At 45.9% G+C, this 24,778-nt stretch overlaps 1 protein-coding gene across 5 annotated transcripts in view; it reads left to right on the forward strand.

Annotated features, from left to right (window-relative positions):
• Positions 1 to 24,778, forward strand: part of STX2 (syntaxin 2) — a 96,528-nt gene that overhangs the window by 37,608 nt on the left and 34,142 nt on the right. For 2 of the 5 annotated variants that reach the window (XM_069557614.1, XM_069557615.1), the window contains one exon: positions 1,744 to 2,657. The exons of 2 other annotated variants lie outside the window; for them this stretch is intronic. Coding sequence is in view for 2 of the 3 variants with exons in the window: in XM_069557615.1 (XP_069413716.1) it covers positions 1,744 to 1,821 (78 nt within the window). In the remaining variant the exon portion in view is untranslated. Of the gene's footprint in view, positions 1 to 1,743; positions 2,658 to 18,350; positions 19,543 to 24,778 lie in introns of those variants that run through there. One more of the 5 variants, XM_069557616.1, reaches the window with a different exon arrangement.

Genomic DNA, 24,778 nt, shown 5'->3' on the forward strand with positions numbered 1-24,778 from the left:
GATGCCGTTGAATGAGGGCAGGCTCCTCCCAGTGTGGTTCTGGGGGAGCCCCAGGCTTGCTCTGTGCCCTGGGCCTGGGGGGCTGCTGTACCTTCATGCCTTTAAGCATGTGTGAACTCAAACCACATCAGAGTGCATACCAACAATTTTTTTCAATACAAATGCAGTGGTTGGTGTCTTTAATTATATTTTTGAAAAACTAATTTATTCTTTTAGCAGGTAGTTCAGCACAGCCTTCTCTGGGCCTGTAGGCACCATGTGGAGGGAATCTTGGTCCCTATAACCTTGCAGCAAGGGCCAGATGCCCAGCTTTCTATCTGAGGACATGGCTGAGAGAGCACGTGGCCGTGATTTAGGTGTAGTAGGTGGCAGCTTGACTTGGGGTGTGCATGGGCCACCAAGGAGAAGTCCAGGCATTTGACTGGAGCTGTGAGCAGGATGTTGGACGAGAATGGTCGTTCCATCTGTGGTATTGAGGGTGCAGGAACCCAGTCATGGTGGGATTCAGGAGGCATTTCCAAAAGCCAGATGTGCAAGCACACACCCATGCATGGTACCCAGAGACCTGGCAGATGCCTGGATGGCAGCGAGGTGCAGAGCCGCCTGATGGCTGAGGTTAACGGGCATATGGAGCAGGTTCCGGAGCAGAAGGGTGGTGCCAATGGGAAGGAAGGTGTGACAGACCAGAGGGAAAAGGTGTGTCTAGAAAGATGTTGAGAGAGGCTCGCAGGGAGACACATGAGGAGATGCCAGGATGGTTGGGACCAAGGCCTTGTTTTTCAGGAAATGTGCCTAAGATTAATAAGTGACATGAAATTTGAGGGTGTGATGTCCTGCAGGCAGTGGTCCCTAGGTTCTGAGTAATTGACAGGAAAGTTTCCTGCGGGGCCTGGCCATGCTTGTCTTCATAAATCACTCAGTAATTGATGGCATTCTCAGCAGCTAATACTGAAGTAGCACTGACCACTTTGAGCAGGCGCGATTTCTCAGGTGAAAGTTTGCCGTGTGTTTGGTAACCGTAATTTAAAACGATGCATCTCTGCAGTTTACCAGGAGAACTCGAAGTCAGACAGTATGATATGCCTCTCATCTTTGTGAATCCCTCACCTTCTCCCAAAGATGGTATTCCTAGAGAGACTGGATTTCTCAAGCCAGAGGTTGTTTAGCTTTTCAAGCATCCTGTGCAAGGATGCTTGTTAACTGCAAGCAAAAAGTTAAATGTTGTATTGCCTTCCTCTGAGCCGAGGATGCAATAGAAGACTGAGTTAATGGTGTGTTGATTTTTTATATGCGTCTTACCTCAGTGTAAAAAAAAAAAGCATAAATAAGATTTTTTTCAGCAAATGAGAAATAAATCCATTTAAAATTATAAGATGTACAGTGCATCCAAGAAACAATAGTTGGGATTTTACTGTGATCAATAGAAAGTGTTCGTTAAGAACCCACATAGTGCCAAGTAGACACTGTGTTTTACCTCTAGGAGTCAATGGTTATTGTTTTAATAATATGTGTTTTAAATGACTAAATTCGTTTAATTTAATGTATATGTGTCTGTAACTTTGTGCTATGCCTCTGGAACTTCCCTTCCCGACTCCTCCCTTTTCTATGACCTGTAGGGGTTCTTTCTTGATGATGGAGTTTAAACCATCTCAAATTCCAAGAGAATTTTGTTAGGAAATTACATCAGTGATTTCTTTCCTTTGCTATCTTGCAAATTAATAAATGTTTTTCTTTATCTTACAGAAAATGATGTTCATTATTATCTGTGTAGTTATTTTGCTTGTGATCCTTGGAATTATCCTAGCAACAACATTGTCATAGCAACCGTATCCCAAGAGCCATTTGTCCTTGGAGTCAGACCACATCTGCAGCAAATCAGCATCCTCCCATTTCATGAATGAATCCTAGACATTGTGACATGTGGCATTGAGTACTGATATTTTATTAGTGAATTCAAGGAGAGAACACAACAGATATATTGTTCAGTGGAAAAAACAGAATGAATGTGATGTGTTAACCCAGACATCCTTGGACTCTAAATAACACAGCACAAACATTTAACAATGTGAGACTTGTTTCAATGGCCTTAAAATAAGGAATTTTGAAATTTTCAATTTTTTTTATATTTCAGTGTTAAAAATATGTATGTGAAGTATAATTAGAAATATCTTGTTATGAAGCTATTAGATATCAGGTCTGAGACTTTCTTCCCTTTCCCAGCTAACATGCTCATCAAGAGACGTTTTTGTACTATGTTTCACTCATGTCTGTTTATGTTTGCAAAAATTATTTTTATTATCACAGAGCTGTTTTGTAAGATATCTATAAGTTTAAATGTTTATAAATTAATTGTTTAATATATTAACATCTTAATTTACTCCAATTTTGTATATTAACTATTGCCTTTTAAAAGAAATAGGAAAGAAACTTCATGATATCAGAGCCATCTTTGCACAATTGTTTACACAGTTTGCCATCGGCATAGAAAACATTGGTTGCAAAGTATCCCAAAAAGCGTTTCTAGTTCCTTCTGCTGAAATTGATTTATAAGGTTCAAATCTGCCCAGTACCCTCCAGGAAAAGCTCAATTATTGTGCTCAGCTTCCTTTCTACCTGTTCGATTACCCAAGATAATAAATTAGTTACTGCACTGTAAAGACAATGGTCTCTGCTTTCATTCTTTACAAAATAAGTGTTTCCCTGTTGACACTAATAATGTCTGAATTTAAGGTGGTGATAAAATCAAATTTTAAACTCAAAGGGATTATTCCCAGACATTAAGTCATTCTTTTAAACTGTTGTACGGATCACCTGAATGTTTTTGTTACGTACCTACTATTCTGCTGAACTTTAAAAGTTAATTCTCAAAGTTTACAGGAATCCGTAATTAACATTTGTATTACTTCTTAATTTTTTTGAATTATAATATGCTTTATATTTAGACTGTAAAATGTACAAAATCTTATTAGCGAATGGGCATCTATATGATAGCAAGTAGTCAAAACTGTATGTGAAGGATATTAAAAATATAGTTATCTCTTGTTACTTCTGTATGTGATTGTGTAAGTTCGTGACTATAATTTAACATTGTTTGGCTTGAAAACTAGTGTATAGACACGCCTGATTGCAAGCTCTAAGTGTGAATTACAGAATCGTTCAGAAGCTGTGCTCCCTCTTGAATGCAGTTATGAATTGCACGCGTTCATACTTTATGCATCTGACTGCTGAGCTCAGAGTCAAGTCTGTATGTGTGCATTTTATTTTCTTGCTGGTCGTCTCTGTGTAGTCAGGATTCCAGGCTCCCTGGTTGGTGCTTATGTTGATGGTCTGACTTGTCCTGAGGGAATTTAATTATCCAGAGATCATGCTTGTGTCAGTGTGACTTTTGTACATCCATCGTCCATACGATTATGTGCACGTGTGGAGACACTTCATGCTCCCCGTGTGTCCCACTGTGGCTTCAAGTGAAGCCTTTTTAGCCCCTACTCCTCATAGCAATTCTTATTGTATCTTTTCAAAACATTCTTTCTGGATTTGAAACACTTTACTGAATCTGTGTTTTATAGTTGAAGTTATGAAACTGCTTTTTGATTTCTACTCAAGATGTTTAAGTCATTCACCAGGTAACCCATTTTGTATGTCTAAGCCTCATCTACCTATTTGACATCCGATTTTTAAAAATACATATACAGGTTCACTTGTTACTTTTTAAATCATTTCTTGAAATTTCATGTTTACATTAAAAACAAACTCAAGAGCACCCCCAAAAGGAATATTTTACTTTCTGCCTTGTTCATTTCTAGAAAGATTTGGGGGGAGATATTTCATTGCATATTCATAAATAAATTGTTAAAAGAATATTACCTGTGGCTGTTATTATGTGTAATGATACAATGTAAGCTAATAATTTTAGATGTTTTTGGTAAGTTTTTGATTATTTGTTGTTACCAACTTCTGTGGTTTGGCTGTCACGTATTAATAAACCCACCTGGGTTCTTGCTGTTGACAACAAATGCTAATTTAGGGAATTTGGCTTTGCATCCTTCTGCCAATTTGACATGTTAGCATTGACAGTTATTAACAGGGCACCCCCCTCCACTTTCTTATTAACTGGAATTTCCCTAATCCATAATCCTTACTGAATTCTAATCATGTTGAAATGTGGTGTTCAAAATCCGGCATGTAAAAGAAAGAAAAATAAGCTAGTTCTGGAGAACATCAGTTCATGAAGGTTGGACACCTCTCCACCCCAACTCATGTATTACCTCTAACCTCCTTTTCCTCTCTTTCTTCCCCAGTGACTTCCCTTTCAAGCTGCAGTCTTGACATGCACACGTGGTAATTTAGTGCCTTGGTTTATATTTTTTAAAGACTATGAAGTTTATCGCCTGAGTTTTTTAAGTTCACACCCTGGGGAGTTTCCCAGGAAGGCTGAGGAGGAGGCAGCCCCCCAACTTCCCTCGGAGGTTTGTCTGGGGTTCCGCAGGGTACGATCACCACCCACCCGCCCGCTGCACCTTTGAGTTGAGAGAGAGGTCTTCCTGAGGTTCAGACACCCACGCCGCTCCAAGGTCTCCACACCTTCTCTGTCAAGGGGCATCCTTGAAATGGCTCCCACAGTGGACATGGGGGTTCCTTGGGGGGTGGGCAGAGCAGACATCCAAGGACAGTGCTGGGTTGCTGGGCCTCCGATGCCTGGGGGCCACCTTGTGGGTCAATGAGCAGTCGTGTCCTTTTTCCAGGACCTCTTTCAACAGTTTTTGTTAATTTCTTCAATAAATCTAAGCTCACATCCTTTCATGAGTTTAAATGGTGGGGCCCCCAGGTCAGGGGGCTTGGATTGGAAGAGCCTGGGTCACAGGAGGGACCCTGGGGGGCTCAGGGTCAGGGTTGCCCAGGGATTTTGTCCTGGTTGTGGGTTGGGGCCTGGTTCAGGGGCTCCAAGGAGGTCAGGGGGGCCTGGGTAGGGGCAGTGGGGAAGGCCAGGAGTCAGTCCGCATCTTCCCATGGCAATGACTTGTGTGCTTGGCAAGGACCCCCTGTGACAGCTGAGGCCTCCCCAGCCATGTGTCCCCACCCCCCCTTTCTAGGTTACTATTTCAGTGAGCACAGCAGCATACACCCCCATCCACCTCCCCCTCCTCGCCCTCCCCTACTTGAAGGAGAGCATCAGTGAGAAGAATCAACTCCAGCGGGAAACAAGTCCAGAACCAGCCTCTGGAGGGCAGCTGAGCAAAGCCTGGGGCTTTGCTTGGTTTTAAGGTGTGAGACCGACACGGCACGCACAGGACACAGGACACAGTCTTGACCTCATCCAACCCTGGTTCCCGCCTTTGTTAAGACAAGATCCAGTGTTTGGTGTGGATGAGACAGCACATTTTGGGGTTTCAGTGCAGCAGGAGCTCTGTAGAGGTGTCCCATGTCCTAGCTGCAGTCAGGGTGAAGATGTGCCCATGTTTCCAGAGAGAGTGCCTTGTGGACAGTGAGCCATTTTGTTTTCCTTTGAGGCAACATCCAGTTGTCATCTTCTGACTCGCATCCCCTGAAGGAGCAGATTCCTAAACCAGAAAGATGGTTACAGGTCCGGTTGTGAGAAAGGGGTGAGTTCCAGAAAAGGTGGCATGATCGAGGGCAGGGCCATGCGTTAGTAGGTTCAGCCTGCAAGCCTGGGACTTAAGTCGACTGCAAAAAAAAAAAAAAAAAAAGCACACAGCCTGAAAGTTGAGAATGATGTTTTATTTGGTGGCTTTACGGAGGATGTAAGTTGGGTACAGCCTCTTAGATCGCTCTGAGGGACTGCTCCAAAGAGGTCGGGGAGCAGCCAGGATGTATGAGTTTTCGCTAAAAAACAAACATAGTCCAACACTGAAAGGTTAATGCTCATTAGAAAACCAGACATCTCAATGATTTTTGTGATTGTCTAGGGATGGGAAGATGAGAGAGTCAGGGCTCAGTGAAATTATTCCTTTAATATGCACCTTAGCTATCCAGGGCCAGTGTCCTGCTTTTCTCCACCCGAGTCCCCTCAGGCTGAGTGCTGATGACTTGATTGTGGGCAACATGCATTGTTTACTAGGGTGGCAGGCAATATATATTTTTAATTGAGGCACAGCTGATTTATGATGTTCCATTAGTTTCTGCTGTACAGCAAAGTGGCTTAGTATATGCACATATATACATTTTTTAAAAATGCTCTTTTACATTATGGTTTATCACAGGATATTGACTCTAGTTGCCTGTGCCGTACAGTAGGACCTTGTTGTTTATCCATCTTACATATACTAGTTTGCATCTGCTAACCCCACACTTGCAGTCCATCCTTCCCCAGACCCTCCGCCTTGGCCACCGCAAGTCTATATGTGAGTCTGTTTCTGTTTTGTAGATTGTTTGTGTCATATTTTAGATTCCAAGTATAAGTGATGCCATACAATATTTGTCTGACTTACTTGCCTTTGTAAGATAATCTCTAGTTGCATCCATGTTGCTGCAAATGACAGTATTTCGTTCTTTTTAAGGGCTGAGTAATCTTCCATTGCACACGTACCACATCTTTACCCACCCTTCTGTCGATGAATACTTCAGCTATTTCTGCATCTTGGCTATTGCTATGAACATAGGGGTGCATGTATCATTTTGAATTAAAGTTTTCTCTGGATATATGCCCAGGAGTGGGATTGCAGAATCCCATGGATGGAGGAGCCTGGTAGGCTGCAGTCCGTGGAGTTGCGAAGAGTCGGACACGACTGAGCGACTTCCCTTTCACTTTTCACTTTCATGCATTGGAGAAGGAAATGGCAACCCACTCCAGCGTTCTTGCCTGGAGAATCCCAGGGTCAGGGGAGCCTTGTGGGCTGCCATCTATGGGGTCACACAGAGTCGGACACGACTGAAGCGACTTAGCAGCAACAGCGTGGTAATTCCATTTTTAGTTTTTTGAGGAACCTGCATGCTGTTCTCCATAGTGGCTGCACCAGCAGTGTAGGAGGGTTCCCTTTTCTCCACACCCCATCCAGCATTTTTCATTTGTAGGCTTTAATGATAGCCATTTTGACTGGTTGTGAGGTGATACTTCGCTGTGGTTTTGATTTGCATTTCTCTAATAATTAGTGACATTGAGCATCTTTTCATGTGCCTGTTGGCCATCTGTATGTCTTCCTTGGAGAAATGTCTGTTAGTAGGGATGTTTTTATCAGAAAGCCATGTCTGATATAAACTGGAGATCCCTGGATAAATAAATAAAGTACTTGCCACAGGACCCAGGAAACTGGGAGTGGCTCTGATGCTTTGGTTGAAGGGCAACTGCTAAGAGGTTTCTGTCCTCAGTGAGGAGACCAGTGTTCCACAGTGAACAGCTTCCTGTGGCCACAGCTGCTTTGTTCAAAATACGGTGACACGCTTCACGCACACCCACTTGACGCTCGTCAGAAGCCCTTACTCCAGTAGTCAGACTGCAAAGCAGAGTAGTGAGCAGAGTATTTTGGGCAACGTCTCAGCAGAGGTAACATCAGCCATGCAGACATCCTCTTTTTGGGGAGAGGTCTCCTGCAGATCTAACCTCAAGGCAGAATTTCCCTGTCCAGTTCCTGGGACCGTGATGTGTGGAATTGGAGTGATCCCTCCAGCCGTGGGCATCTCCAGGGCTGTTCAGACTGGGCACTTTTCATGAACAGACACAGTCCGCCAAAAAGTGAGTGCTTGCAGCAGTCAGACCACCCGCCATGCCACCCACAGGGGAGAATTTGACTCTGCTCGCTTCCTCCACCTCTAAGAGGATGTGACTTCCTATTGGTTTGTCATTTTTTTCATGATGCAGAACACAGTCAGGGCAATGGGTGGAGAGAAGGGAAGAGACAGGAAGAGAGGGGAGCGGCTTGCGTGTTGAGCTGATTCTAGCACATTCCATGGGAGGGAAAACTAGGGTGAAACTCGTGAAGAAACAGGATAGAAAACAGAAAAAGACCCAGGGGCTGCTGCAGTAGTTGAACGGGAGAGTAAACCAAGAAAGAAGGACTCACAATTTCCGGAAGCTGGGTGCTAGGAAGGTTGCCAAAACCTTGACTCCCTGTCCACTGATGCCGAATAGAAATACGGAGGCAGCATTTGGAGGAAATAGAAAAGAGTGGCTTTATTCTTTTTGCCAGGCAAGGAGGAGAACACAGGAGGCTATCACCTCAAGAACTGTGCCTCCTTCTCTGGGGAATAGGGAGAGGTTTTATATCCTCATGAAGATTTTGCATTTTTTTTTCTTTTTCAAGATTTCAAAACCACAGCTGGCATCGGGCAACTCAGCAGCCGGGTCTGGTATCCCTGAAGTTATCAGCCTGTACTTTCTTTCTGAAATGCAGAATGCTACACTGGGAGAAGGATGCCAGGTGCAGTGTATAATCTAAATGGAGTCAGAGTAATTAGCTTTATGATGGATAAGTCCAGCTACAAGTGTGTGTTAGTAGTAGTAACAGCTAAGGAATAATCAAGATTGCATAACTCTTCCAAGACTGTTTGGCTGGTATGTGCCAAAGGCTGTTCACTCAGTTCTGTTTTTGCTGTAACAGAAAGGATATTTTCCAGGGGAGGTGGGCTGGGGTAGGGAGTCAGTGAGAGGTGTCTAAGTGTAGAGAATTGGGTTCAGAAGGAAAGAAGATGCTCATAGGAATAGCCACAATGTCTCCAAATCTGAAACTCTTCCAGAATAGATAGTAGATTTAACAAGTAATTCAACAAGATTGTTATGGTTTATGAATGAAATGCCTGAAATCTTTTTCTAGAAGCATGACTAAAGATTGGAATTCCTTTTTATTCTGCCTGGTTCATGAGGAGCATCTTCCACGAGGGCCCTGGCACCCACATAGGTTACACTAGGCTAGGCTAAGTCATTTCAGTCATGTCCAGCTCTTTGTGACCCTATAGACCAAAGCCCGCCAGGCTCCTCTGTCCATGGGGTTCTTCAGGGAAGAATACTGGAGTGGGTTGCTGTGCCCTCCTCCAGGGGATCTTCCTGACCCAGGGATTGAACCCGCATCTCTGACGTCTCCTGCATTGGCAGGTAGGTTCTTTACCACTAGGGCCACCTGGGAAGCCCTAGGTTACACTGCTGCTGCTAAGTCGCTTCAGTCGTGTCCGACTCTGTGCGACCCCATAGACGGCAGCCCACCAGGCTCCCCTGTCCCTGGGATTCTCCAGGCAAGAACACTGCAGTGGGTGGCCATTGCCTTCTCTGTAGGTTACACTAGGAGCTCTTAATTCTCTGAATTTGCACAACAGTTAATGCATTTCTTTTTCTGTGACTTGCCACACTTGACTTTATATTTGCATTGTGGAAGAAAGAATGAACTGATTTAAGGATAAACCCCAAGGCCTAGGGACACATGCAGGGGGACTGGGGAGTGGGGTCGTGGGGTTTACATCCCAGTCTCCTCACTGCAGTGCATCCTACTCATCTTTTTACCCCCATGATACCTGGGGGAGTTCCCCCAAGGAGTCAGCAGAGCCATGATAATTATCTAGGCAGAGCCGTGATAATTATCCATCTCCCAGCTACAGAGGAGATTGATAATCTATTGATAATCTATGACCATTGCTTGTAAGCAAGATTCACCAAGGTCTCTGTGACCGTCCAAGGGATGGTTTATTTATTTGCAAAGAAGAAAGGGGCAATGCGGTGCAGGCAGTGCCTTCTAATCCCACTCCCCTCACCCTGATAGGACCCTCATTTGTTTAAAATCCTGCCTGCGTGCTCTTTTGATGCATCTCTCTTTCTCTCTCTCTCTCTCTCTTTTTGCCTTGTTTGTTTCTTTGGCTGAACCAGGTCTTAATTGTGGCATTCGAACTCTTAGTTGTGTCATGTGGGATCTAGTTCCCTGATCAGGGATCAAACCCAGGCCTCCTGCATTGGGAGCTTGGAGTCTTAGCCGCTGGACCAACAGGAAGTCCCTCTTTTGATATATTTCTGATTAATTAAGGTTGATGCATCTGTAGGAAAGGAAGAGTTCAGAGAAATAAACATCAGTGTAACATGTGGTCCTCATTTGAGCAAAATCAAAGGTAAATGTTTTTGAGCTAATCAGATAAATATGACTATGGAGTGCCTGTGAGATGATTAATTTTGTTGGATGCAACACAGACATGGTATTATGTTAATTACAAGTCTGTGTCAGTTTTAGGAAAGCAAATGAACCTATTGACACAGCAGAAACAGATTCGTGGACACAGAGAACAGACTTATGGTTGCTAAGGGATTGGGAGGAGGGAAGGACTGGGTGTTCGGGGCTAGCAGGTGCAAACTACTATATATAGGATGGATCAACAACAAGGTGCTACTGTATAGTACAGGGAACTATATTCAATGTCTGGGGGTGAACCCTAATGGAAAAGAATATGGAAAAAGTATATATATATATGTATATATATATAAATTACTGAATCAGTTTGCTTTAGAGCAGAAATTAACACAACACTGTAAACCAATTTACTTCAATAAAAAAGATAAACAAAAAAAGAGCACAGGGAACATCCTCTTCTCCGCCTCTTTAATGGACTGACAGCCTGAGCAGCAATGCCTGGGCAGTATCTTGTCTTGCAAGACATCAAAGGGGGAGGGAAACCCTCAGGCTTGTGAAATGAAAATATCTCCTACCATATCAATAAACAAGAAATGTCACAACCATCAGCGATTTCGGGCCTCCAAATGTGAATGGAGGCTACCCAAGCTGCGATCCAGCAGATGCCTCCATCCCTCACAGTGATTGCTGAGGAGCTGGTGAACAAGCAGCCTTGCAAGAAGCAAGGTGAACAAGGAAACATGATTGGCCCCAGATAGCTGAGGTGCATGGGAAAGGAGTGAATTCAGTGAGCCCAGAGGCTGCCGTCTTCCCATACATGGAATGCTACATTCCTTAACTTGATACCTGATCTTTGATGTTCACTGCCTGCTCCCCTTGTTGCAAACTTGTATATAGCCTCCTGCCTCCTTGAAGCAGTTTTCTCAGAGCTACTGAGATGCTGTCTGCCGGGCTTGGAGTCCTAAACATTCCCACCAAATAAAATAACTCTCTATTTTCAGGTTGTGAACAGGCCTCTTTTAACTTCTTGCTGTCTTTTACTTTCTCTCCCATTGAGTTCTAAAAAACAAAAAAAATCCAAGTGATTGTTCTCAGTTTGGGAGGAATTCCTAGTTTGGGCACACGTAGATATCACAGTCATGCCTGTGAATAGGTGGGCTTTCTAAGTAAAATGCATTAATGTGGGCTCAGCTTAGGGAACTGGCCCAGGACACCCTGAATCACAGCATCTGAGTCTCATCACTCTCCTCCCCAGTTCCATGAAAGCCCACTCAGGAGGGGTCTGAATTAAGTGTTGGCTCCCCAGGCCTGCATGAGGGGGCACTGGACGGGATTTCCTGTGAGAGAGAAGAGTATCCTTGCCTTTACAACACTGTGTTCGTCTCTGGTGAACCACAAAAGAATTCAGTGTACATAGACATGCATGTATATATTCCCTTTCATATTCTCTTCCTATTTCCTATTCCTATTTGATATTCCTTTTCCTATTCCTAGTCTATTCCTTTTTCATATTCTTTTCCTGGGTGTTTACTATAACACACAGTTGCCTATACCACACGGTAAGATCCTTGTTTATCTATTTGATATATAGTAGTGTCTATCCGCTAATCCTGAACTCCTAATTCATCCCTCCTGCCCAGCCCCTTTTGGTAACCATAATTCTTTTCTTATGTCTGTGAATCTGTTTCTTTTTCATAAATAAATAAATTTGTGTCATTTATTTAGATTCTGTATATAAGTGATATCATATTTGTCTTGTCTGAAATACTGTGATCGTTTCTAGGCCCACCCATGTTGCTGCATTATTTCATCCTTTTTATGTGAGTAATATTCCATCATATATATATATATATACTACATCTTCTTCATCCATTCCTCTTTTGATGGACGCTTAGGTGACTTCCATATTGTGACTAGTCCTGCTATGAATATAAGGTTGCATGTATATGTTCTTTCCAAATTAAGAGTTTTCTCTGGATGTACGCCCAGGAGTGGGATTACTGGTGAAAACCCAACCTCTTTTCTTTACATATAGTGTATACATATTGCATGTGTATGTGTACATGTAGGTACACATTTATGTGTATGGTGTATGTGTATGTATATGTATACGTGTGTGTTTATATGTATGTATATGCATATATGTTTATATGTATGTATATGCTTATGTGTATGTGTACATATATATATGTTTTCTTGTTGCAATAGGAACTGGTTTACAATTTCTTGGTCTCTGAATCTTCCCACATATTTGTAGCTACACATGACACCCAACATTTTCCCCTGTCCTGAGTCTTTCTGGAGGCCCCACCTGAGTCTATCTCACCATGATTGGAGGTGTCTGGAAGTGACCTTACCTCCTCCCGGATCTTTCCCAGGCACCTTGAAATTCCCTCACAATCTCTCTGGGAATCACCTTTCAGAGGCCACGTCTCCTGTCTTCACGCTGGGTTAGGGATACACATGGGCCCTGAAGACCTCGGGAGAGAGCTGTAAACCACTGAGGGCCGTGGGGCCCAGTTGAGGCCAGTGGATGGGGCAGCCCCTACTGCGAGGAGTCCGCACACACTCACTCCTGCCTGCAGGGCCACCGTCCTGGCCTTCACGGTGCAAGTCCCTTTTGCTCCTCTCTGTGGCCATTGTCATGTCGCCAATTCCCATTACCCAGCACCCAGTGCTGTGCCGGGAACAAAACATGTGCTGCCTGGTGGCAAAGAGCCCACTGCCCGATGTGCAGCAGTCAAAACATGAGCCCCAAGGTTTGCGGCAAAGAAGGGGTTTGTCTGCAAGGCAGCCAAGTGAGGGGACAAGAGAGCAAGTCTCAGGTCCTCCTCCTGGAAGGTGAGGGACTGGAGCACTTAAGGAATGAAGCATAAAGCAGCTGGGTGGGACCAGGTGTGGGGAGTGTAGGGAAAGGTGATTGAAAAGACGAGCATCATCGTGGCTCTGTGCAGCCAAAGCTAGGTGAAGGTGAAGTCGCTCAGCCGTGTCCAACTCTTTGCCACCCCGTGGACTGTAGCCTACCAGGCTTCTCCGTCCATGGGACTCTCCAGGCGAGAATACTGGAGTGGGTTACCATTTCCTTCTCCAGGGGATCTTCCTGACCCAGGGGATCTTCCTGACCCAGGGATCGAACCCGGGTCTCTCGCATTGGAGGCAGACGCTTTAACCTCAAAGCAACATTCAAAAACAGATGCGCCTAGCACCGAGGCTGCCCAGGTGGCTTAGTGGTAAAGGATCAGCTTGACACGCAGGAGACATGGGTTTGATCTCTAGGTCGGAAAGATCCCCTGGAGGAGGAAATGGCTACCCACCACAGTATTCTTGCCTAGAGAATCCCATGGACAGAAGACCCTGGCAGGCTACAGTCCACGGGGTCACAAAGAACTGGACACGACTGAGCAACTGAATAGCATAGCACAATCTGAGGGCAGAGTTCAGCCCTCGATGTCAAAAGGTCACCAAGCGACACACACATGCCCCGCTGGAGGGTGGTTGGTTCCAGCCAGTCCTAACCAGATTCAGCTTGAAATTGGACACAGATGACTCCAAATTCCTGAGGCACCATTCAAGGCAGCATCTTCCTGTTCAGGCTACGTGATGTTTGGAGGAGACGCATTACCTTGATCGGTAAAGGCAAGTGAAGTGGATTTGATGAATCATTACCCCTGGTTTCAAGCCCAAAGAGAGGAAGGCGGTCAGCAGAGACAATGTGCATCCCCTCCGGGACTGAAATGACCGAGGTGGCTGCTCGCTGGTGGTGCTCAGCCAGCAGTACTTCCAGCCCTGGCTCTGGACGCAGGGCTGTAGCCCAGCTGGGGCGGGGCTGTCTGAGGACATGACTCGCCCCTCTCGGTCATCACAGAGCACCGAGCTGAGCTCCGTGTGCTGCACAGAAGCTTCCCACTTGCTAGCTGTTTTACACACGGTGCTGTGAGGGTTCTCCGTCGTTCAGTCGTGTCTGACTCTTTGTGACCCCATGGACTGTAGCCCACCAGGCTCCTCTGTCCATGGAATTTCCCATGAAAGAATACTGGAGTGGGTTGCTATTTCCTTCTCCAGGGGATTTTCCTGACCCAGGGATTGAACCTGTGTCTGCTGCCTAGCAGGTGGATCATTTACCACTGGGAAGCCCCATACATACATTAATATACGATATTTGTTTTTCTCTTTCTGTCTTACTCCATTCTGTATGACAGTGTCTAGGTCCATCCGCATCTCTGCAAATGACCCAGTTTTGTTTTTAATGACCGAGCAATATTCCGCTGTATATATGTACCATATCTTCTTTATCCATTCGTCTGTCTACTAGTTTCTTGCAGCCCACACTGAGTGTTGGCCATGGTAGGAGATGGCAGACGCCCCCAGGCGTGCGTGCAGGTCCTCTGTCCCTTAAGAAGGGAAGGGCAGCCTATCATGGCCTCAGGGAAGAGCCTGGGAGCGGAGTCAGTTTGCTGAGGGTCCTGGTTGCTGGGTTGCTGTCAGTGCCACAGCTTGTCCCACATTTTAGTGACGTCACATAGCCCGGGGGAGTGGCCACATAGCCCGGGGGAGTGGCCACATAGCCCGGGAGAGTGGCCACATAGCCCGGGGGAGTGGTCACATAGCCCGGGGGAGTGGCCACATAGCCCGGGGGAGTGGCCACATAGCCCGGGGGAGTGGCCACATAGCCCAGGGGAGTGGCCATATAGCCCAGGGGAGTGGTCCCCGCCTGGGGTCTTAGAGGGGATCATGTGGAATTGTCAGGAGTCCTTTTCAAAATGCTAAAAAACCTATCAGAAATGATATATTTACCTGAGATAAACAGAAATGATTCATTTATTTATTCTTTTAATCAAAGGATCGATATTTATGGGGCTCAAAATTTATAGGTATGATTGTTCCTTTTCATCCAATTATTGCCCATTTCTAACAGGTTAGTATCTTCAATTTTGACTTTATAACATAGGTATTAAGAGAGGTTTTTTTTTTTCTTTGAATATGCAAGGGGAGAGGTTTGCTTGTTTAAAGAAAACTGAGATCTCAGAAGGGATGTAAAAGGACTTTTAAATAAATGAAGATAGACATCATAATTCCGGGTGGAAAGACTCAATATTTCAAGAGTTAATTTCCCTCCAATTAGTTTTGAAAATGTTGCCCAGTGTATCTCAAATTCATCTAGGAAGATTAAAAAGGACATTTTTGCCAAAAAAGAAATATAAGGGAAGGACTTCCCATAAATAACGGTGAAGTGTGTTGTGACAAAGTAATAAAATAGTTACTGTATTGGTGGCAGGATCGATGAGACCCACGGTGGAGAATAGGAAGCTGCTAAGATATCGGTCTGAATGGAACTTTCCAGCAAAGAGTGTTAGCAGAACTTGATAACCTGTTCCTCTCCAACCCCGTGCCAGCCCGAGTCCACTAGAGTGGACCTTCCTTAGACTGACCCATCCATGAATCAGAGCTAATGATATTAATAATCGTCCCTTCCTTGAAGAGTGGGGATTGATTTTGAAAATATGAATCCTTTTGAATGGTGCAGATAGTAAGCTTCCAACAAGTGTTCTCTTTTCCACTCTATTTTGAGTTCCTCTCCATCTTGCACAAACTTAAAAAAATTTTTTTCTTTATTTTAATGTTTAATTTATTTTTTAAAATTATTTATTTATTTTTGACTGCGTGACGGTTTTTTTTCTCTAGTTGTGGTGAGCAGGGCTCACTCTCTAGCTGTGGTGCACGGGTTTCTCATTGTGGCGGCTTCTCTTGTAGAGCTCAGGCTCTAGGGCTCAAGGGCTCAGCAATTGCGGTGTATGGAGTCAGTTGCTCCACAGCCCAGGGATAGAACCTGTGTCCCCTGCATTGGCAGGCGGATTCTTATCCACCTGGTCCAGGGAGGCCCCACGTGTTGAGGGGCAGCTAAGCCCATGTGCCACAACTACTGAAGCCTGTGCTTGAGAGCCCGTGCTCTGCCACAAGAGAAGTCACCCCAGTGAGAAGCCCGCACACCGCAAGCAGAGAGTAAGCCCTGCTCACCGCATCTAGAGAAAGCCCATGTACAGTAACAAAAGATCCAGTACAACCAAAAATAAATGAATAAAGTTTTGTTAAAAAGAGAGAGAAACTCCCAAGAATGCATGCAGTGTCCAGGTCGTGGGTCACTTTCCCATCTCTGTGCCTGCTAAGCTGGCTAGAGAGATGGGATGGTGATGCCACTTGGGCATCCTGGTGCCCAGAGCTGGGGAACCCCCCCCACCCCCAGAATGCACAAAAAATGCACACAGCATATTGGGTGTGCCTCCTCCCTCAAATCAGAGTGCCATTAGTAGAAAAGAGAAAATGCATGCTCAGGAGGAAAAATCGGGAGGCCTTCACTAGTGGAAACTCAAAAGCCAGCAGCCTCCTGGGTGAGACTCATGTGGTCACCGGAAGCCCCAAACCCAGGAGGCCCTGCACTAGGGGTTCAACATGCCGCAGTCTCTTTGTCCTGGGGCAGCCGTGACAAAGCATTGCAGACTAGGCGGCTGAACTAGCAGGAATGAATCGTCTCACAGTGCAGGTGCCGCAGGGCTGGCTCCTTCTGGGACCATGAAGGAGACTGTCCGGAGCTTCTCTCCTAGGCCTGCAGATGCCACGCCTCCTCCCCCCGCCCGCCGTGTTCCCCATGTCTTCATGTGTCTCCTTCCTGCACCCTGTCTGTGCCTGAATTCCCCCCTTTTCATAAGGACAGCAGTCATGTTGGGTTAGGGGCTCACCCTACTCCAGACCTCATCTTAACTGATTCCATCCACAAGGACCCTATTTTGAAATAATATCAGATTTTGGGGGCCCTGGGTTTTAGGGCTTTGACGTACGAAATCTAGGGGGACAACCTAGCTCATAACGTCTGCCATCTTATAATTCGTAATCATTTTGTCCTTGAGTGGGTGTCTTGTGGGGTCTGATGGGACAATGGAGTGAGTGCCGTGGGCTTGTGTGCCCTCAGGTGGTCCCTCTGCCTCCCTGGATGGGTTCTCAGGTGGCCACGCCTCACCCCCAACACCCTGCACACCTGTGCATTCAGTCGTGTCCGACTCTTAGCGACCCCGTGGACTGTAGCCCGCCAGGCTCTCCTATCCATGGAATTCTCCAGGCAAGAATGCTGGAGTGGGTAGCCACTCCCTTCTCCAGGTGATCGTCCCGACCCAGGGATCGAAGCCAGGTCTCCTGCACTGCAGGCAGATTCTTTAATGACTGGGCTACCAGGGAAGCGCCTGCACACCTGGCCCCTCCCCACCAGCCTCCACTCTGATGCCCAGCCTGCTGCCCTGTGGCCCCCGGGGCTGGGCTCTGCACGGGGTGTCAGGGTCAGGCGCACACACACTGCAGGGCCTCAGGGGGGCCTGGCAGTAGCTGGCAGGTGAACCCTCACCTGCCCCCTGTCCAGGCACCAAGTGCACCCCTACATGGAGGATGCCAACATCTAAGGGGGCACCATCCAGAGTAGGCTGGGTTATTGGGTCCATGGAAAGGGGGACTGAGTTTCCTGCCCCCTGGCCAGGTCTAGAGGCTGGGTGGAAAGTGGGCTGCGTGCTGAGTCACGGGACAGGACCTCCCAAACCTGTGCAGACCTGTTCTCACCGTGAGAGTATTTTCCTGTCCCAGGAAGCATGACATTAAATAGTGAGTAAGGATGCCCTGATCAACAACAAGGTCCTACTGTATAGCACAGAGAACTTCATTCAATGTCCTGTGATAAATCATAATGGAAAAGAATAAAAAAAAAGAATGTGTGTATGTTGTATAACTGGATCACTCTGCTGGACAGCAGTAATTAGCACAACATTGTACAGCAATGTATGTGCTCAGTCGTGTCTGACTGTTTGCGACCCCATGAACTGTAGCCCACTAGGCTCTTCTGTCCATGGAATTTCCCAGGCAAGAATACTGGAGCAGGTTGCCATCTCCCCCTCCAGGGGATCTTCCCCACCTGGGACTGAACTTGCATCTCCTACAGCTCCTGCATTGGCAGGTGGGTTCTTTACCCACTAGTGCCACCTGGGAAGCCCTATATCCTTTACTCGGATTCCTTGACTGTTTATATTTTGCCCCCATTTCTTTATCATTTTATCTATCTATCTATCTACCAGGGATCAGACCCATGTCTCCTGCAGCTCCAGCATTGTCAAGCCTTAATTAAAAAATAATGAATTAAAAGACTAAAAAATAAGACACCATGACGGGTTGATAGGGATACCACACAGGTGGGGCAGTGTTATAATTTAGTGCCTCTAACAACCCTTTTTCTGTTCCCCACTTCCATTTCACACTTAGCCCCACACTTCATAGAGAAGCCAGAGGGAGGAGCTGAGATGTCCACGTGACAGGTCATGGGAAGCCACTGAACAGAGAAGCAACACGCAGAAGCTGACGAGGAGCCTGGGTCCTTCTGGGGGAACCACGTTGCCCTCTTCCAGACAATGCCGCTGACCTTCTCAGTGATGGCTCTCCCCTTCAAGTTCTCTGTGTATGATCTGTAAAAGCAGAGACTGGAACCTCTCCTCTGAGTCTGTGGAGGGTCTTGCCAAAGATGAAGGCATGGGCTTGGGAGGAAAGGAGAGATACAGATGTGTTTACAAGGAGGCACTGGGCAGAACCAGGGGACCAGCTGGGTATCAGGGATGAAGGACCAGGTATCTCCATTGAGCGAGATGCTGGGATGGGGCCCTGGCTATGGTGGAGCTGAAAACCCTCCTGGGGATGTATTTTCATTTGAACAGGGAGTTGCCTGGCTTTCTCTCAAAGAAACAAGTCTTGAACAATACACTTCCAGATGACATCACCCACTTCTTTCACTACCTTCTCTGTTGATGAATAAGCTTGATTGAGTTCAGTTGAATGATTAGTTTTCATAAATTCTGAGACACGTTTCATTCCATCATTGTCACTTCAATGATGGTATCTTTCCTTGACTCTGCTCTCTTCTCTGGGCCTTAGTCTCCCCATGGGTAAGAAGGATGTTGGGTTAGCCAGTGCCTGTGGAGTCGGGGAAACTTCTAGGGTGCTGACACTGTAACCCATGGAGGACATGGAGCTGACCCTCTGTGGGGGCAGGGGGTCCATTCCAGGAGGACACGTCACACTCCATATTTGTTGCTTATCCCAAAAGCTGAAGGTATTGAAGCTTCATGACAACATCTGCAGATCAACAACTTTTGACCAAAAGTTGCCCTTTTGGGAAACCTGTTCAAACCATCAATGCCCCGGGAGTGGGCCCATCACACTGTCCTGGGAAATAACAAGAGGAACTTCTCTTCCAGGGATGTTGAACAGCCACAGCTCATGTGGTTTTAAAAATGCACTTAGGCAGAGAAAGACTAATATCATATGATGCTGCTTATATATGGACTTTTAAAAAAATGGCACAAATGAACTAAATTTACCAAACAGAGTCACAGATGTAGAAAACAAAACTTATGGTTACCTGAGGACAAGAAGGAGGAATAAATTGGAAGATTGGAATCGACATATACGCACTGCTGCTGCTGCTGCTGCTGCTGCTGCTGCTAAGTCGCTTCAGTCGTGTCCGACTCGGTGTGACCCCACAGACGGCAGCCCACCAGGCTCCCCTGTTCCTGGGATTCTCCAGGCAAGAACACTGGAATGGGTTGCCATTTCCTTCTCCAATGCATGAAAGTGAAAGTGAAAGTGAAGTCGCTCAGTTGTGTCCGACTCTTAGCGACCCCATGGACTGCAGCCTACCAGGCTCCTCCGTCCATGGGATTTTCCAGGCAAGAGTGCTGGAGTGGGGTGCCATTGCCTTACTATACATAAAATAGATAACTAGTGAGAAACTATTATATAGCACAAGCCTGGGTTTTCGCTGCGATTTGCTCTCATGGTCTGCAGAGCCTTGAATGAGCAGCAGAGGGCGCTCTGTCACAATCCCTGAGTCCAGGCTCTTGCCCAGCTGTGGAATGTGGCTTCTTTTTCTCCTTGGTAACTGTTTTCTTAAAAACTCTGGGTCAATAGAATCTGTGTCAATCAAATCCCATTTCTCGCTGACCTGTGCGACCCTTTAAGAGCTGTTTATCATCGTTTGTGAAGGCGGGCCCCTTCCGACTTCAGGCCTCCAAAGCTCGCAGTACATGAATAATCCGCAGACAATGGTTACCTGTAGGACGGCACCGTGGAAAACATCCCTGCCGCGACCGCTTTTGTAAACTGGAGCCTATTCAGCCCTGTGAAGGATCCCAAGACAGCAGGGGACTCTTTGGTCAATAGGTGGAATAAAACACTGGGCCAGGGCTTTCATAATCGCAGCCTCCTGAGAAGGCAACGGGAGGGAGTTTCCCACAATGCTTAGTGGCTTCTCCTAATCCTATTGGAAATGGGGAGGGGGGCCATGGGGAAAAGGATACCTAGGTGACCAAAGCAGGAGCCAGTGATTTAGTGATGAGCTTGTCCGCAGGCCCTGAGGGGGTCTGAGCCCCTGTGGAATTCCCAACATTCAAGCCACACAAACAAACCACCTGTGCTCCGGGCTCACTCTGCCCTGGCCACCGTCTTGTTAATAATTCTCCCTCGGGGGAAGCTGAGGTCAGCCAGGTTGTGAAAGAGGGTGACCTGGATTCTTTAGTGATATCATGTCCTGAGAGACTGGACCCAGGGCTTGCAGTGCTGATGTGTGATGGGGTTATGCTATTCTTGTGGACTGGGGGGCAGTGGTCTGGGCAAGCAGCAGCACAGACTATGAGAGCGCTGGGATGCCCCTCAGTCCACGGAAATAAAATAACTCCAGCCCATGAGCTGCAGGAGAGGGTTGGCGTGGGGCTGGATGGGGGAGAACTTGAGGCTCTTTTTAAAAATGTAACTACACTTGATTCACAATATCTTCTTAGTTTCAGGTGTACAGCCAAGTGATTCAGTTATAGGTACATGCCTCGTGGCTCAGCTCGTAAAGAATGCGCCTGCAATGCAGGAGACCTGGGTTCGATCCCTAGGTTGGGAAGTTCCCCTGGAGAAGGGAAAGGCTACCCACTCCAGTCTTCTGGCCTGGAGAATTCCTTGGACTGTATAGTCCATGGGGTCGCAAAGAGTCAGACACGACTGAGTGACTTTCACCTCACTTCACCTACATACATACATGTTTGCGTGCTTGCTAAATTGCTTTGTTTGTGTCCGGCTCTTTGCAATCCTATAGACTGTAGACCGCCAGACTCCTGTGTCCATGGGATTTTCCAGGCAGCAGTACTGGAAACTGGGTTGCCGTGGCCCTCCTCCGGGGATCTTCCCAACGCAGGAACCGAAACTGCATCCCTTGCAGTTCCTGCATTGCAGGCGAATTCTTTACCACTGAGACACTGGGGAAGCCCTATACACATGTATATGCTCTTTTTCAGGTTCTTCCCCATCATAGGCTATTACAAGATATTGCGTATGGTTCCTTTGTTGTTTATCTCAGGCTTTGCTAGTGGTTCAGACAGTAAAGAATCTGCTTGCAATGCAGGAGACCCGAGTTCAGTCCCTGGATTGGGAAGATCCCCTATTTTATATATGGTAGTGTGTATCTACTAATCCCAAACCCCTAATTTTTCCTCCTCCCCTTTTCCATTCAGTAACCACAAGTCTGCTGTCTGTGTCCATGAGACTCTTTTCATTTTATAAATAGGTTGATCTGTATAATTTTTTAGATTCCACATATAAATGATATGATATGATATTTGTCTTTCTCCTTCTGACTGACTTCACTGAATTTGATCATCTCTAGGCCCATCCATGTTCCTGAAAATGGCAGTATTTCATTTTTTATGACTGAGTAGTATTCCATTATGTGTGTGTGTGTGTGTATACATATATAAAACTGAAGATTCTTGATGGTGATGGTGCCCCTCAGTTTGAATGGTTGAACTTGAGTTACCACCCAGGTGTGTGGGGGGAGGGCTGTGGACGGCTGTCAGAATCAGGGTGGCCCTCACTGAAGGAGTGGGTGCTGGAGAGGTGAGGGGAGGTGCCAGGGGAGGAGGGGTGACTGAGCCCCAGAGCCATTAGTCTTGCTTGAGGAACCTAGTGTACAAAGGGGAAGAGTTGCAGGCAAGACCCCATAATGCTGACACTCAGAACTTAGACAAGAAAGACAGATCAAGATAAAGAGACTCAGAAATCTGCTTGGTCAGAGAGCGAAAAAATGAAATAATGTCAAAAAAGGAGTTCTCCCCATTAACAACTTTTAAAACATTTTTTCAAACACATAGAAAAGTGAAAAAGTTGTGCCATCAGTATAGGTCTGCCCACCATCTAGATTCTAAAATTAGTATTTTGCTGTATTTGCTTTAACATAATTTTATCCATTATACTATCCATCTATGAATTAATCTTATTATTATTTTAAAATTAGAAGAAGCTTTTCAAACTCCAAAAGACCATACAATTGAAAATTACCCATTCATGTTAGTCTCCTAAAGTCTTTTCTACTCTATTGGATAAAGTGAAAGTGTTAGTAGCTCAATCATGTCTGACTCTTTGGGACCCCATGGACTGTAGCCTGCAAGGCTCCTCTGTTCATGGAATTTCCCAGGCAAGAATATTGGAGTGGGGTGCCATTTCCTTTTCCAGGGGACCTTCCTGACCAGGAATCAAACCTGGATCCCTGCATTGCAGGGGGATTCTTTGCCATCTGAGCTACTAGGGAAATACCCATTTGGGTAAAATGTGAAATGTAGATCAGATCTTCCTAATGGTAAAAGTCATAGCAACCAAAGTTGCTCACAATTAAATAACATTGTTTCAAGAGAGCTGCTATGAGCTCAGGGTAATGAAACAGGGTCTAACTGAACAGACTCCTGAGAGGTGCAACCTTCCCCATCGATATTTACACTGTCCTGTATATAAGCCGCTGTCCTCCAGGCTTTCCATGTATGGGCTCATCCCAAGCTCACACAAGCCAGGAGCTGTACCAGTGTACAATATGATTCTTACCATACAATCAAAGAAATTGAGGCACAGAAAAATTAGGTGACTGGCCCGGGGTCAAACAGCTGGTTTGTGGCTGAGCAGCACTCACTGCCCCCTTACCCTGACCCCAGCAAATTAAAGCAATGAGTTACCATTGTTTTACATACCATGTTGGCTATGATTTTTAACATATGATACTGCCAAACATTGGTGAGGATGTAGGGAAAGAGGCGCTGTTCGTGGGAACGCCAATTGGTACTTCCTAGAAGGCAATTGGGCTTACCCTGGTGCCTCAGACAGTAAATCCTCCTGCAGTGCAAGAGACATAAGAGATATGGGTTCGATCCCTGGTTTGGGAAGATCCCCTGGAGAAGGGAATGACAACCCACTCCAGTATTCTTGCTGCCTGGAGAATCCCATGGACAGAGGAGCCTGGCGGTCTACAGTCCATAGGGTCACAAAAGAGTAGTACAAGACTGAGCGACTAAGCACAACACACACACACACACACACACACACACACACACACACACACACAGAAGGCAGTTAGACAAAGAGAATCCAAAGCCATAAAAAAGCCTACAGTTGGTGGGTCTAGGTGTTTTGTTCCCAGGAATGAATTGCTATGAAAGCATAAAGATGAGCAAGCAGCTTTATATCCAAGAAAATCATGCAGAATTAAGTGAAATATCAAATAATGGGAGGCAGATATTACATAAGTTACAGACTGTTATAACGATGACAATATTCAAACAGAATGGATTAAGGGAAAGTGTGAATTAAATAGAACCAACCAGGTTACAGAATAGAATCTAGGGAAAACAGAATGAAGTAACAGTAATCTTCCCCTAATGTAACATGTATAAGAAGATACATATGGTAAATATAATATACATGAAATACACATAATAAAATAATATCACAAGATAAACTGGAAAGTTGGTACCAAAAGTATGAACAATGGTTATTTCAAAGTGGGGCTTTATGGGTGGGAGAGGCTTGTTTATAGTTGGGACTCGTCTTTGGGCTATTTTTGTATTTTCTACAAATGTCAAGCAAAAATGTGTGAAAGTGAAAGTCGCCCAGTCGTGTCCACCTCTTTGCGACCCCATGGACTGCCAGACTCCTCTGTCCGAGGAATTCTCCAGACAAGAATACTGGAGTGGGTCCTGTGCCCTTCGCCAGGGGATCTTCCCAACCCAGGGATCGAACCCATACCTCCTACATTGCAGGCAGATTCTTTACCGTCTGAGCCACCAGGGAAGTCCAACCACAAATGTACCACCTTAGGAATCAGAACGTCATCCCTCCATTCCCACAATCAATATAAAGAGAATGTCACCGGCTCAAAATCTCTTCTTGTTTTTGAGAGCAAGGAAATTCTGGGATGAAGGGGGAAGAGAACCAGTAGGTGGCGCCAGAGGGTAGCTAGTGTCTAGAGCTGCAGCAAGCGCTGGTAGGCACAGCCTGACCCGGGAAAGTCTCAGGTACTTGGAGAACTCAGGTGCCATCAAGCACTATTTACAATAGCCAAGACATGAAAGCAACTTAAATGTCCATCAACAGGTGAATGGGTAAAGAAGTGGTACATATACATGTACTGGAAGTACATTTGTTGGTTTTTAAAATCAAACTTCTTTATATATGCATATGCATATACTGGGCTTCCCTGGTGGTGCAGTGGTAAAGAATCCTGCCAATGCAGGAGACACAAGGGACGGGTTTGATCCCTAGGTCGGACAGATTCCCTGCAGGAGGGCCTGGCAACCCACTCCATTCTTCTTGCTGGGAAATCCCATGGACAGAGG

This window comes from Ovis canadensis, chromosome 17 (genome assembly GCF_042477335.2).
Source record: "Ovis canadensis isolate MfBH-ARS-UI-01 breed Bighorn chromosome 17, ARS-UI_OviCan_v2, whole genome shotgun sequence".
Lineage (NCBI taxonomy): Eukaryota > Metazoa > Chordata > Mammalia > Artiodactyla > Bovidae > Ovis > Ovis canadensis.